At 35.5% G+C, this 14,964-nt stretch overlaps 1 protein-coding gene across 2 annotated transcripts; it reads right to left on the reverse strand.

Moving 5' to 3' along the window:
• Positions 1-8,877: 8,877 nt before the first annotated feature.
• LOC108479868 (O-fucosyltransferase 39-like) lies at positions 8,878-14,485 on the reverse strand. 2 transcript variants are annotated; one of them, XM_017782695.2, is made up of 10 exons: positions 13,719-14,485; positions 12,874-12,936; positions 12,687-12,768; positions 12,475-12,548; positions 12,280-12,368; positions 11,962-12,165; positions 11,386-11,656; positions 10,191-10,418; positions 9,900-10,097; positions 8,878-9,537 (listed from the first exon to the last, which is right to left on the reverse strand). In XM_017782695.2, exons 1-10 carry the CDS (start codon positions 13,854-13,856, stop codon positions 9,328-9,330), a joined length of 1,557 nt encoding a protein of 518 aa, XP_017638184.1. In that variant the 5' UTR covers positions 13,857-14,485; the 3' UTR covers positions 8,878-9,327. The 2 variants fall into 2 exon arrangements, with proteins under 2 accessions (XP_017638184.1, XP_017638185.1); XM_017782696.2 differs by having other exon boundaries at positions 12,475-12,545; positions 13,719-14,484.
• Between the last annotated feature and the right edge of the window lie 479 nt (positions 14,486-14,964).

A 14,964-nucleotide genomic window follows, 5' to 3' on the forward strand; every position in this document is an offset into this window, starting at 1 on the left:
CCTGCTAGAGCATATGCCATTCGTGCACGAGAGGAGGCATCCTCCCCTGACGTCATCACTGGTACTTTCACTCTCTTTGATACTAATGTGATTGCATTGATTGACCCTGGCTCTACTCATTCATATGTATGTGAAACCTTAGCATCCAGTAAGACTCTACCTGTGAGTCTCACCGAGTTCGTAATTCGAGTGTCAAACCCTTTGGGTCAATACGCACTTGTTGATAAAGTGTGTAAGAGATGCCTCTAATAATCCGAGAACTGCTTTCCCGCCGATTTGATGCTTTTACCGTTTGACGAATTTGATGTCATTCTTGGTATGGATTGGTTGATCGTACATGATGCAAGATGGTGAACGCAAAAGAAAAACCATCGATTTGAGGAGTGCACATGATGAGGTAGTCCGAGTTGAGTCTACCGATTTGAAGGGGTGCCAGCGATAATATCTTCAATGACCGCCGAGATATGTGAAAAGGGTGTGAAACATACCTTGCGTATGTATTTGATAGCAAAGAGATGGAAAGGAAACTTGAATCGCACCAGTGGTTTGTGAGTATTCAGATGTTTTTCCGAGGAGTTACTGGGGTTGCCACCGGTTCGAGAGGTGGAATTCGCATCGATATTGTACCGGTACCATGCCAATCTCAATAGCCCGTATCGTATGGCATTAACGGAATTAAAGGAATTGAAAGTTCAATTGCAAGAATTGATGGATAGAGGTTTCGCTCGACCGAGTTTTTCTCCATGGGCGCACCGTATTGTTTGTGAAAAGAAGGATGGAACCATGAGATTGTGCATCGACTATCGCCGCTTGAATAAAGTGACCATAAAGAATAAATACCGTTGCCACGTATTGATGATTTGTTTGATCAATTAAAGGAGCCTCAGTATTTTCCAAGATAGATTTGAGATCTGGTTATTATCAGTTGAGGGTTCGAGACTCGGACATACCCAAAACCGCTTTTAGAACGAGGTACGGTCACTACGAATTCTTAGTGATGCCGTTTGGGCTCACTAATGCCCCTGCGGTATTTATGGATTTAATGAATCGAGTATTCAGCCATACTTGGATCGATTTGTGGTTGTGTTTATTGATGATATTTTAGTTTATTCACAAGGTGAAGCCGAACACGCCGAGTATTTGAGGTTAGTATTACAGATTTTGCGAGACAAGCAGTTATATGCAAAATTCAGTAAATGTGAATTTTGGTTGAAAGAGGTTAGCTTTTTGGGGCACGTGGTGTCCGATCGGTGTTAGAGTGGATCCGAACAAAATTTCGCCATACTCGATTGGAAACCTCCGAGGAATGTTCTTGAAGTTAGGAGCTTTTGGGACTTGCGAATACTACCGACGGTTTGTAAGGGGTTTCTCGATGATAGCTGCACCGCTGATGAAACTACTCCAAAAAGATGTTGAGTTTGAATGACGAAAACCGTCGAAGAGTTTCGATCGACTAAAGACCTGTTTAACCGAAGCTCCAGTGCTAGTACAACCGAGTCCGCAAAGAGTTTGTCATTTATAGTGATGCATCCTTACTTGGGCTAGGTTGTGTGTTGATGCAAGAAGGTCGAGTTGTGACTTACGCATCGAGACAATTAAAGCCGCATGAGAGAAACTATCCGACCCATGATCTTGAATTGGCGGCCATAGTGTTCGCCCTGAAAATATGGCGGCATTACTTGTTTGGGGAAAGGTGTCATATTTATTCGGACCACAAAAGTCTTAAATATTTGATGACTTAAAGAGATCTAAATCTGCGACAAAGACGTTGGCTTGAGTTGTTGAAAGACTATGAACTTGTTATTGATTATCACCCGGGAAAGGCTAACGTGGTTGCCGATGCTTTAAGTCGGAAAGCACTGTTTTCTTTGAGAACGGTGAATGCTCACTTGTCCGTCTCACCCGATGGGGTGCTAGTAGCTGAATTAGAGGCCAAACCATTATTGATTCGTCAAATACTTGAATCCCAGAAAGTCGACGCTGAATTGGTCACTAAACGAATGAATGTGCTTGAATGAGGAATCGGAGTTTGGATTGACGACAATGATTGCTTGACGTTCAGAGGTCGATTATGTGTTCCAAGAAATTGAACTTATTTCGATGATTTTGGACGAGGCTCACAGTAGTCGAATGTCAGTCCACCCAGGTAGTACTAAAATGTACAATGACCAAACGTCAATTTTGGTGGCCCGTGATGAAACGAGACATTTCAATTTGTTTCAAGGTGTTTGATATGCCAACAAGTAAAAGCGAGAACATCAAGTGCCGTCGGGATTACTTCAGCCGATCATGATACCCGAATGAAAGTGGGATCGAGTAACGATGGATTTTGTATCTGGATTGCCATTGTCATCAAGCAAGAAAGATGCAATCTGGTTATTGTTGATAGATTGACCAAGTCCGCTCATTTTATCCTCGTCTGCATGATTTTTCGCTCGATAAATTGGCGTAATTATACATCTCCCAAATTGTTTGATTGCATGGGGTACCTATTTCTATCGTGTCGGATAGAGACCCAAGATTTACATCGCGATTTTGAAAAAAGTTACAAGAAGCGTTGGGTACTAAGATGCATTTTAGCACCGCATTTCATCCCCAGACTGATGGCCAATCTGAACGAATAATTCGGATACTCGAGGATATGTTGAGATGTTGCGTCTTAGAGTTTTGTGGTTCATGGAAAGATATTTGCCTTTGATTGAATTCGCACAACAATAGCTTTCAATCAAGCATTAAGATGGCACCTTACGAGGCCTTATACGGTCGTAAATGCCGTACCCATTATTTTGGACCGAACTTAGTGAAAGTAAAATTTTTGGGGTTGATTTGATTAAGGATCTTTGAGCGAAAGTTTGAGTAATTCGTGAAAGTTTGAAAACCGCCGGATCGTCAAAAGTCGTATGCGGATTCGAAAAGAAAAGACATTGAATATCGGGTTGGAGACAAAGTATTTCTCAAAGTTTCACCACGGAAGAAGGTGCTTAGATTTGGTCGTAAGGGCAAACTAAGTCCGAGGTTCATCGGTTCGTATGAAGTATCCGAACGAGTTGGACCGATTGCATACCGATTAATTTTGCCCCCGAGCTTGAAAAGATTCACAACGTTTTCCATGTCTCGATGCTTGACGATATAGGTCCGACCGTCGCACGTAATCACTCCATTTGAGATCGAGATTCACCTAACTTGAGTTATGAAGAAGAACCGGTTCGCCTTTTGATGCGTGAAGTAAAAGAGTTGCGAAATAAGAAAATCCCATTAGTGAAGGTCTTGTGGCATAAACACGAATTGAAGAAGCCACTTGGGAACTTGAGGACTCTATGAAGGATCGATATCCAAAATTATTCACCGGTAAGATTTTTGGGGACGAAAATTTCTTATGTGGGGAGAGTTGTGACAACCCTAATTAGAACCTGGTGGAATGTGGTTTCTAGACCACATTACCGAGCCAAAATTTATTTTGTGTTTTAATTACATAAATTTTTGTGTGACGATGAATATATGAGAAATTAAATGCTTAATATTAGCTTTAGGAATGTGAATTAATTGAAAAGGACCTAGTTGACGAAGTTAGAAAAGATGATAGATGAATTATAAGGAGTAATTAATAATAGGGAGAGGAAGCATGGCTTTGCATGTCAAATTACCCATAAAATACATGGTGGTGGCCAAGGAGTGATGATGCTCCACTCATTCTAATTTAATATGTTTTTTTGTGAACAAATGATGGGAATAATAATAGGAAAGTGAACAAAAAAAAAGGGTGTTCATACTTGCCATCTCCTAGCCGAAAAACCAAGAAAAGAGAGGAGAAAAATTTTGAAGAAGTTCGGCCATTGCTTGTATCTAGGAGGAGTGTTTGATGTTGTGGCATGAAAATGAGGGAGTTTGAATGCTTAATAAGGAGGGAAGAAGGAGTGTTCATGTTTTCTTTCTTTTGCAATTGTCGTAACTAGAGGAAGAAGAGGAAGCAAGATTCGCCAAGGTGGTCCTTTAGATCAAGGTATGTTCAATGATATTTTGGAAGTTTACACAACCTTTGGGTGATGAGTCTAAATTCTATCTATCCCATGGTTGGATTTGGGGTTGTCGGAGAGTTAGGCTTTGACTAAGAAGCTTAAAAATTTTAGTTGATACCTTGATGCTATTAACATGTTAGTTATATGTATGTGTTAAATTGCTTGTTATGTTAGCATGAAAGTTGAAGTTGTTAAGTCACTTTGTTGGAGGTGCGAATTTAGGACTAAGAAGAGAATGAGTATTCGGCTAACATGGTTGAAAGGTGGATGTGCCGATTTTTAGATTTAGACTATGAGAATGGCTATAATGGGCATTAAGATGTGGAACTTAAGAAATGTAGTTATATGTGGATTTACATGATGTTACAAATAGATGTGAAAATATGCTAGATTAGGAAAATTCGATCAAGTGTTCATGAGATGAAATTAGATGTTTAAATGATGTTATAGTTGACATTGTACATACATTCGGCCATCTAATTGAGTATGAAGGTGGTGTTAAATCTAATTGTGATGCCCATTCGGAAGTGTATATATATATATACATAAGTATGCCCATTCGTGAGGTTACCTTTGATTATGTGTATAATCGACTAAATGGGTAATTAGTGAGGATGGTTGCCGAATATACTAACATACATATGCATGTGTAATTGGATTATAAATATTTAGCAAGGTGGTTAAACTAGTTGATTTATTGATTAAGCTCAAGGAGTTAAAGGAGGAGAATCAAGCAAAGGCAAAGAAAAGATCATCGAGTAGCCGAGTTGGAACCGTCTTACCCAACACAAGGTAAGTCATTAAACATATATTTTGTATTAATTTAAATGGTCATAACGTCTATGTAATGATGCTGAATGGAATGATAAATATATACATATATATATATATATATACATGTATGCATGGGGTGATGAAAGTATTGAATGAAAAAGAAAAGAGGTGAGATGTATTGAGTTGTTGGTTTCGGCACTAAGTGTATTGAGTTGTTGGTTTCGGCACTAAGTGTGCGGGTGTAAACATTTATGATCATGAGATTGGCACTAAGTGTGCGGGTTCAAATTGTATAGCACTAAGTGTGCGAGTTTGATTATATAGCACTAAGTGTGCGAGTTCGACTATTAAGCACTAAGTGTGCGGGCTTATTATACATTCTCTAATAAATATACATGCTCTAAGTGTGCGGCCTTATCGAGTCAATCATGGACAGCGGTATGAGTAAACACCTTGAGCTCATGAGGAATAGACATTTTATTTATATTTGGGATTGAGCTTGGTAAGTCTTGAACCTATGTGGTGATTATACTTGAAGATAAATGCATCCAATGTCATATGGTGTAATGTATGAAATATCAAAGTAGGGCTTGGTATGAGATCGAACCGAAATGCCTAAGGAATTATAGCACAGTTTGGGTATGGATGGAGGATTTTAATCCGCATTATTTATTTTCTCTTATGATATATTATTACTGAACGGCAATGTAATGCTTATGACTTACTGAGTTATATACTCACTCGGTGTTTGCTTGTCACCTACTTTAGGTTTCTTGGACTCGTCTTTTTGCGTGCTCGGGACTATCATCAAGTCATCACACCGGCTAGCAACTTTTGGTATCTTCTTTTAGTCGGTCTAGGAGAACATTTCGGCATGTATAGGCTAATATGTTTTGTTGAAATTTGGTATGTAAACTTTTAGCCATGCGAAAATGGCATAAATGTTCGGTTGGATTTGGTTCTATAATGTTAGGTCGCAAGTCTTGGTAATTCGATTTTTATGCCATATGTCATGGTTGATTATTTTTTGTGTTAAAATTCATGATATGGCAATAGTGTAGTAGGGATATGTTTGACAATGATTAGCCTTTGGCATGGCTAGTCATGATCATAATTTGTGATATGTATGATGAATTACTAGTTAGATCAAGGAGAAATCACGAAATAGGCATAGTTGCTTTAGTAACAGATGCTGGCAGCAGCAGTGACGTGAGATTGAAAAATCACTAAAAATAGTAGGAATGGAATTAAATAATGAATAAATTATTTAATCGAAGCTCGATGAGTCTATTTTCATATAGAAGAAACGAAACGACCATATGAGCTGTATGTTAGGAGATAATTAAACTCTTGTGAAACAGGGCCAGAGCGATTTCTGGATCCCCTGTCCCGACTTTAGAAATTCACCCTATATTAATCAGAGACAATTAGAAGTCATGCTTTATATGTATAGATTCCCTTTTGAGTCTAGTTTCATTAGAAACCAACAGCATAAGTATTGGAGCTCTGTAAAGGGAGATATCTAAGTCATAATGCACAAGGGTCAGAGTAGTCGAACCCAGGAACAGGGACGACTCTAACCAATAAACTGTACCAATTGGCCTGGCCAAAAATTCTACAAAAATTCTAGCATATAGATATATGAGTCTAGTTCCGGGGAAAATTTACGGAACTGGATTTCGAGTTTCAGAACTCAAGATATGATTTTTAATGCGACTCGTACGCAGATTGGCAGCTTGTCTGGGAAATTTCTAATAAGTGGTTTGAAGTCTGTTAACACCTCGTGTTCGACTCCAGCGACGGTCTCGGGTTCGGGGTGTTACAACCACCGAAGAAAAGGTGGGTTAAACTCAACACGGATGGAGCTGTGTCTTACATTAGCAATTGTGCTTTGGTGGGAAGCGTGTTTAGGGATGTTGATGCGAAATGGTCGTGTGGGTTTTCTATGGCGATTGGCAGGGAAATAATTTTTCGAGTTGAAGCGTGTGCTATGCTTGAAGGATTGTGCATAGCATGGGAGAAATGATTCAGGAAGTTCGAACTAGAATGTGATAATGCACTTCCAGTGGAGACTCTGCTAGCTGATGGAGCTGCCAATAGTAGTTTGGTGTAGCTATGTTTAATTAATTGCCTTTTAAGACGAAATTGGAAGACAAAACTTCATCATGTTCCAATGTCTCAAAATGCAATTGCTGATCAAATGGCTAAGTACGTGAACAATGGTTCACCAAATTTATTGTTATTTGTGGATCCACCAAGCTTAGTACAAAGGGTTTTGCAGTTCGAGAGTAATGCCTTTACACGAGTTTGATTGTTTCAATGTAATCGTTTAGTGTTGTTCTTTTCTACCAAAAAAAAAAACGATGATTTTACCCTTTAATAAAAATATTTTACTTAATATTAATCTTATATAAATTATATCCATTAAAATTATAAATTTATTATCATAAATTATGTTAGAATATATTAACCTAATTTATTACAATATTTGTATAATTATATTAAAATAATGTCATCAAAATAATAATTATTTAAAATTAAATTATTAAATATTCATAATTTAAATTCTTATTAAATATTATAAATAATTCATATTTAATAATAGATATTAAAAGTAATAATATTGTACTTTAGTTAAAAATAAATTTTATCATGATGTATTTAAATATATATTTATACTTGTTCATAGATTGAACAACCCAAATGGTATAATAAGCCCAACTCGACTTGGGTCGAGCTTAAAAAAGATTTTGTTTGCTAAGACAACTTAGGTCGACTCGAATTTAATTTAAATAAATAAAAATTAATGAAAATTTAAATTTAATTATAAGGTATAAAAATCGATATAAAAATATTTTTTATTACTATTTGAATAGTGAACAAGCTAACAAATTGTGTCGCGTTGACCCAAAAAAGAGCTTATGTACAAAAGGGGAGGGACTAGGGAAGGAATTGAATCAGCATTCTTCCAACCAAATTGTTGAAAAACTGTTCATCACTAAATAGGGGAGTGAAATCCATTATCCACAACCAAACATGTTAAAATCTTAAATTAAGTTTCTAAAATCTATAATTTTAAAAGTACTTATCAAAAAGCAATAAAAACTAACCTAAATCTACTAGCAATTTATCCATTTTAGTGTATTAAATAATATTTGATTTTCAATGAATTATTTATATACTTTCTGTAATTGAATTTTAATCTTTTAGTTTTCTACTAAAATATATAATGCTAACCATCTATAATAATGATAACATTTTATTATGATAGATAAGTTTATTATTGACTCTACTTTTTATGTTTTATTTTATTTTATGATATTTTTTGTTGTTGTTGTTATTAGGATATCCACTACCAATAATAATAATAATAATAATTCTTGTTGTGAGTGCTTTTTGAAGAGGTAAATGACTAATCATGAAATGTGTTCTATTCACATGAGCACATGAGCACGAATCAAACCCCTGACCACATGATTAAAAAACAACCACCACATCTAATTACCTATCAAATAGTCTTTACTAAATTAATTTTGTAAAATCACTCGGAATATACTTATGATATTATTTCATTTGAATTTTGTACTAAAAAAGAATCAAATAAAATTATATTTGTAAATTTTATTAAGATAGATCTAAATCTTATATGTTGTTTTATAAGACTTAAAATTTTGACAAACTAGCTATTATAGAGAAGATAGATTATAATTTCAAAAAACTAATTATTATATTAATATTTTTACAGTGGAATCGGATGGTGAAATTGGTTAAATAAGCTGGAAGGAAAATTAAAAATTAAATCAATTTAACTTTTGATCCAGTCATCAAAAGTTGAATAGCAATAAGCCTGTGTGCGCTTGTGTTTATGGTCTTGATTTCTTTAGGGGTAACGAATTCCATTAAGTATAATCCACAGCCTTCAAACTTAAACAGTTGATTAAATGGTGACATAAACCAACCAATTAATGTTTAATTAGCTTCATTGTAACCTGCATCTAACAAGGTGATAAATATAATAACCAGTGGAAAATTTTCATGTAAGCGTTCGACAGTGCCATAACCACAACTATGTTCCCTACAACACTCATTCTTTCCTCAAGTCTCGACAACAGCATAATGCTGCCATCTGCTTCGGTTGCATAAACATAGATGTTTGATTCAATTCCAATACAAATAAAAAGGTTGTACAGACAGCTTCACCGGCAGAGATAATGCAACAAATAGAACTGACATCAGTCAACTATCTAGGTTACATCCTCCACTCCACTGTCCATAGAAGCATCCACATAAATTTGATGCCAACAACCCCATTCTCGATATAAATACCACCACCGTCAATATGCTACAACAATACCTTGTCTACTAAGGATGCTATACGTAATACATATATATCTAAGGGAGACAAATGGTGTTACTGCTTATTTATGATACCAATAGCACAAGCTGCAAATAATAAGCTCCAGTAATAAAATCAATAAGATATTGAAAGTAGTCTGTCTCACTTCTTTGGGCATATCTATAACAGACCTTTAGGGGCTTAGGCTCTGCACATGCAATCAGGTGCAGGATATGTATATATGGACTGTTTTGGCTTCCTTAACTTGAGCTGCCCTTGTCTGTTTTGGTGCCCTTCTGCCACTGCCTGACGGAATTCCAACCAAGTAATGTTTTTGTCGAGGAAGAGTTGGCCTAACAAAGCCATATTAGGCCTTATGGTCTTCATGTTCTCAAAAGTTCGATGTCCTACCTGTTTGTATCATAGCAACTATCATCATCTATTTTCAAATGGTGAAATATATACCGTTAACTAAAGCAGAAGGAAATAAAAAAAAATTATAGAAGCACTGCAATTGCACATAATTGTTCGAAATTTTCCACATATAGACTTTCAGAACTGTTGCAGCAAAGTGGAAAGCTCTGTATCTATAAGTAATTCCAGGCCGTATTACTCGGATTTGGGTGTGAGCATCAGATACATCCGACACAGGTATGGTAGGAATTTTTCAAGTTTTTCAATATATTTGGAGAATTTTTGGATGTCATATCCCAAGAAAAGAAGTACAACAAAAGAAATGCAGTGTTGCCCATGCATTAGCTGGAAAAACTCACCAATGCATTGTGCATGTTCCCCGGAGAAGCAGAGACAAAGATGTCACTATGCATACCAACATAGTAATCAACTGCAGCTAATAAAGAAGCCTTTCCTTTTATACGAGCCCTTTCCTCTGATGAGGCAAGGCTCTTTTTGTTTTCCATCAATGGGAACAGCTCACGTAGGGTGGAAATCCTAGCTTCCCCACCATATACCTGAAATATACTGCCGTTTGGTGAATAAATCATAGAAAAGGTGTCCAATATATTAGATGAAACTTAGAAACACAAATTCCTACGACAAAGGACCTTGTGGGAAGCAAGATAAAGCCGGGTACTGTTGTCAAAACCCAAAGCCGCCAATAGCAGTCCGATTTCTTCAGGAGTCAATGGGCAACGCCCCTGACTTCTCAACTCTTCATCAGTAAACTGAGAATTGAGAACCCTCCCTCCCCAAATTGTTTGTCTATACTTTGCCAAAGCCAACTTTTCAGCTTTACCCCCACCAAAATCACAGGCCGAATGGGCTGCCATATCCTGCCAGTATAAAATGTTAGTAAGATAAACTTGCCAAAATGACTAAAGGATGTTAAACTTTGAAAGCATATAAATTTCACAATGGCACGGCCCATCTCACTTTTCCTATGGAAGTTGAATGCATAAGTTATGCAGGCAGATACAGTACATGGTCTAAAAAATGAAGCATTATATCTTAACCAATAGAGCTAGAGATTATGAGCAACATACCTCAAGCATATAGAAACACATGGCATACTGCAATGTGGGTGAAAAAGTTTATATAACAAATTTATAGAAAATTGATATAAAAATCAAATGTTGATTTGGTTGGAATGGTTAAGTTGGGATAGTAAACACTATGATGTTTTGGATTCAAATTTCATGTTTCTAACCAATAAATTTTTCCTAGATTTATCAAAATATAAAAAACATATAAATACCCTCAAAACAACATTTGTTGCTTTGTAAAAAAAAAAGGGCTTTTGATAATTTTACAACTAAGTTGGGACCCGATTGATGGATCACACCAACTCAGCCGAAACCTTAAATAATAATATAAATACGAAATTAATGCTTCCAATCTTTTAATATGCTCAACTGCATTTCAAAATAAAGTCTATACAAAAGTCGATGCCACTTGTCTTGATTGATAACCCATTAAAAAAAAAAGAATCAGTGGTTTAAAATTGTAAGCATGTTTGATGCTCTAATAAAAAAATGATAAAAGTGTGGAAAATGATAAGGAGATAAGGAGATAGTTATCACTTACCATAGAATTTTTTAAAATTATTTTATTTTATTTTTAATATTATCCTTTAAATACTTTACTTTTAAAATTACAAAAGTTACATTTATCAACCAACCTAATTATAGTCGGTACTTAATTTTAAAAATATACCAAAGTGATTTTATAATGTAAATTCAGTTTGCCAAACAACACCAGTTAAAAAACAAGTATCTTAATCTAGGTATAAGTAGGTTATACCTTATCAAACCGAAGATGTAAGACGACAAATTTTTGTGGCCTTTGTTTGTCATTTTGATCAGTGGTCACCCTGAGATAGTCACTGCTAAGTGCTTCAGTTTCACCAGGAGGATATCTGAGGCGATGGACAATGGCATCTCCAAGTGCTCTAATGTGCGGGACACAAACAAGTGCTTTAAAGTTGACTTTACAACGTAGTTGCTGGATCTCACTTGGCAAGTTGTCAAAAGACAAACGGTGAGAGAATGGAGAAATTGCAGCAATCCCATAACTATGCCAAAATAGGACAAGCAAAAGGAAGCAGGTCAGCCTACATAAAATGTAACCTTTTACAGTGAAATCAACATTATCTCATTAATTTTTAATTTAAAAAATCCAGGTTTCGTTGTACACAAAAGTGCAATATATACCAAGGGGTAGATGGAGCAAATATATTCAAAGCTTGTTTATTCCAAATGCCCCATGACAGGAACAGGGATGAAGGAATACTTGATATGGTCCAGAAATCTTGGGCCCAAAACTTTTAAAAGAAACTAAAGTGCACAGTCAAATCGAGAGCTTTGAGATGCTACCAACCTCTGTAGTACAGGCAAGACATTTTCGAGATACCAGTTTGCAGATGCATGAACAGGTGCTCTTTTAATTCTGGTGGCCCGAATAGCAGTGGCGTAATATTCCCTTGTGCTCCAAGAGAATTCATCTGACAACTCTTTGACGATTGAAACATCATCCTTTAATACATTAATAAAGTGATCCACATCATATATATCCATGAATGAGCTGCAGGAAAATAGGTACTTCAGAAAAAATGCCCCCTTAAGACTGAGGCAAAAACTGCACATTCTGCTAGTAAAAAGGAAATGGAAAGGACAAATTCCTTCCAAACATAAGTACCTTGAATCTTGCCAAACCGGATTTACTTCAAGATACGGGATCACAAGTGTTGCATTCAGTATTTTAGCAACCGCAACAGCATCACATATCTAAAGAGAATTTAATAATTGGTTATCTTATTGGTTTTCTGAAAGTGAAAAAAAATATAATCAAGCGAAGTAGAACTACTGAATGTAATATGCTAACAATACATACCCCCATTCTTTGCTGGTTGAGTCCACCATCAAGAAATACCTGAAGATATCCTTCAGAGTTCTGTGGCAATGCTGCTTAAGTTATCGAAGAAAAATTAAATACTGTGATCAATGATAGTTTAAAATTATTAAATACCAAATTTGAGTCTGATAACTCGAAATACCAACAATGTAAAGAAACTAAAACTAGAAATTTCATTACTGATCACTCACATGGGGTATTTACAGATTCAAGACATGGTCTCCACCCTTGGTCAGCCAAAGGAGTCCAAAGATCGGACTGCTCTTTGTTGGACTGAAGAAGTAAATCAAACAGCAAAATTGCAAGTTAGAATACACTCTGAAAAGGAAAATCACAACATATGTATGAACATATGCTGCTTAAGCAACATCTACTCACACTTTTGCCTTCTAAGGCACTCCTGAGTAAAGATAAATGTCTAGGTTTAATAACATTCCACTCCTGCAAAAAGAGTCGAAAGGCACAATTAGTCGACTTCCTTTTCTAGCTGAAGCAATAGTATGATAACAACAAGGTTGAAGTTCATTTCCTTCCCAAAAAGCAGCTTATAAGCATTTATCATGCTAACAATTAACACTAAGCAGTCACCAGCACAATTTCTTTATTATTATTATTATTATTATTATTTGCACTCTCCTTCTGCGTTTTACTGTCCATGTTCGAGGTTTGTCCTGCAGCCAACACTTAGTAGCAAAATTACTTTATTTACTGACCTGTGTAAAGGCTCCAATCTCAGTTTCATGCACCAAAACCCATGATTAATTTGGGAATTGTGCAACCCCCAAGCTGACAAAGAATTGTTCTAAATGTTACAACAAACCTTTCTATTTTTGTGAATTTTGTGGGCAAAGCTATTTAATTAACTAAGAAATGGAAAATTACTAGCAAAGGCCAAAGAAAGTTTACAAAAAGATTCTCATTTTGCCAGTTAAAGCAAATTAACTATATATTAACAAGACAAAAATTTTCCTGGTTGGCATAAATTTCAGTAAAGCAATCTGATTATCAAACACTTAGGTACATAATCTTGCCACTTAGGCACAAGCTTCTGTCGGCAAAATAAGCCCGAACTTATCCTTACTTTCCATTTTTAGTAACTGCAACTTTTTCATTGAACGAACCATGATGTTCCCATTTCTCATTTCAATGAAAATTTGACAATGAAAAATAGAACACAGAACCTACTTTCAATTTGATGAGGAGAGGGGAGAAAATGAGCATACCGAGAATGTAGAAGGGGAAGCATAGGTGAATGGAGTAAACAAACAAGGCAAAAGAACTGGGAAAAGCAACAGAAATAACCCAGCAATTGCTTCTCCCAAAAGAGGCTGATGATAGTGGCTCTGGTAATGAAACCTCATAATGTTTTTCCCCCTTAAAGCCGAGAAACACAGATCTCCAAATTGACCACTTTCCTCAATTTGTTCTCTTCTCTGTTGGCTTTGGTTGGCATTGATGGTGAAAACCACTCGAACAAACAAATACAAACAAAATCTAATCAACAGCTATAAAAAAAGAGTTCAACTCAAGCACCCTACATCACATGATGAATCTCTCTCTCTTTTTTCCTTATTTTTCTTTGTTTATTTCTTTCTCACTTTCAGGCCTTAGTTATGGCATCTCACATGGACACCTGTACATCTCTGATTATGGAAAACTGTGTCCTTTTTTCTGAAGGGACCCATCCAAAAAAATACATAATTAAAATTTAAAGCTTTGTGGTTGTGCATGGAAAAATACAGTAAATTTATTTTGGTAAGACATAAGAATTTAAGAATCACTAAAATTTCCTTCTTTTTCACGTTTAAAGAATAAGTGAAGAAAAAAAAATGGGATCAATTAGGTGAAGTGGGGTTTTGTGAAACTTTTGGTTAAAGTTTTCATCTTAAAGAGTGAACATTTATGAGATGATCAGACCACCGACACCACCGTTGAAACTAAAGGTTTTTTTTTTTTGGTTGATTCATACTTAAAAGTAGCACCCTGTCCTAGTATTTAGCATTCAAAAGAAGTCGCTTAGTATTTTCATCTTTGTTCCCTTGTTAGTAGGTTGGGTTTGATTTGATTCTATTTAAATTTTGGATAAAAATTAAATGGAACTGTTTTATTTATTTTTTGACTTTTAATTAAATTAAAATTATATTGTGTAAAAATTTAAATATTCAAAATTAATATTTTCAGTTGAGTTTTTTTTAATTTGAGCTTTATTTATTTTTGTGTAATATTAAAATTTATTATAATAGGATCTCGTGAGATTTTTTTTTAATGAATAGCTAAGGTTAAAATTCTAGTATCCCTATCAATTTTAAGGACGAAATTTCTTAAGAGAGAGAATTGTAATGACCCAGTTTTCAATGGTGTCAAAAAATACAGTTTTAGGATTTCGTGTTCATAAACCGAGTCGTAAATATTACATATAGATATTTATAGAGTTATTATAATAATGAATTAAAATTTTGTTAAGCAATT

Source organism: Gossypium arboreum, chromosome 12 (assembly GCF_025698485.1).
Source record: "Gossypium arboreum isolate Shixiya-1 chromosome 12, ASM2569848v2, whole genome shotgun sequence".
Lineage (NCBI taxonomy): Eukaryota > Viridiplantae > Streptophyta > Magnoliopsida > Malvales > Malvaceae > Gossypium > Gossypium arboreum.

Coding starts and splice junctions, on each gene's coding strand:
- LOC108479868 (XM_017782695.2), bottom strand. CDS start 13,856: ATGAGGTTTCATTACCAGAGCCACTATCATCAGCCTCTTTTGGGAGAA. Junction 12,369..12,474: donor TCAACCAGCAAAGAATGGGG/GTATGTATTGTT, acceptor AATTCTCTTTAG/ATATGTGATGCTGTTGCGGT. Junction 10,419..11,385: donor TACATCTTCGGTTTGATAAG/GTATAACCTACT, acceptor TTATACTGGCAG/GATATGGCAGCCCATTCGGC.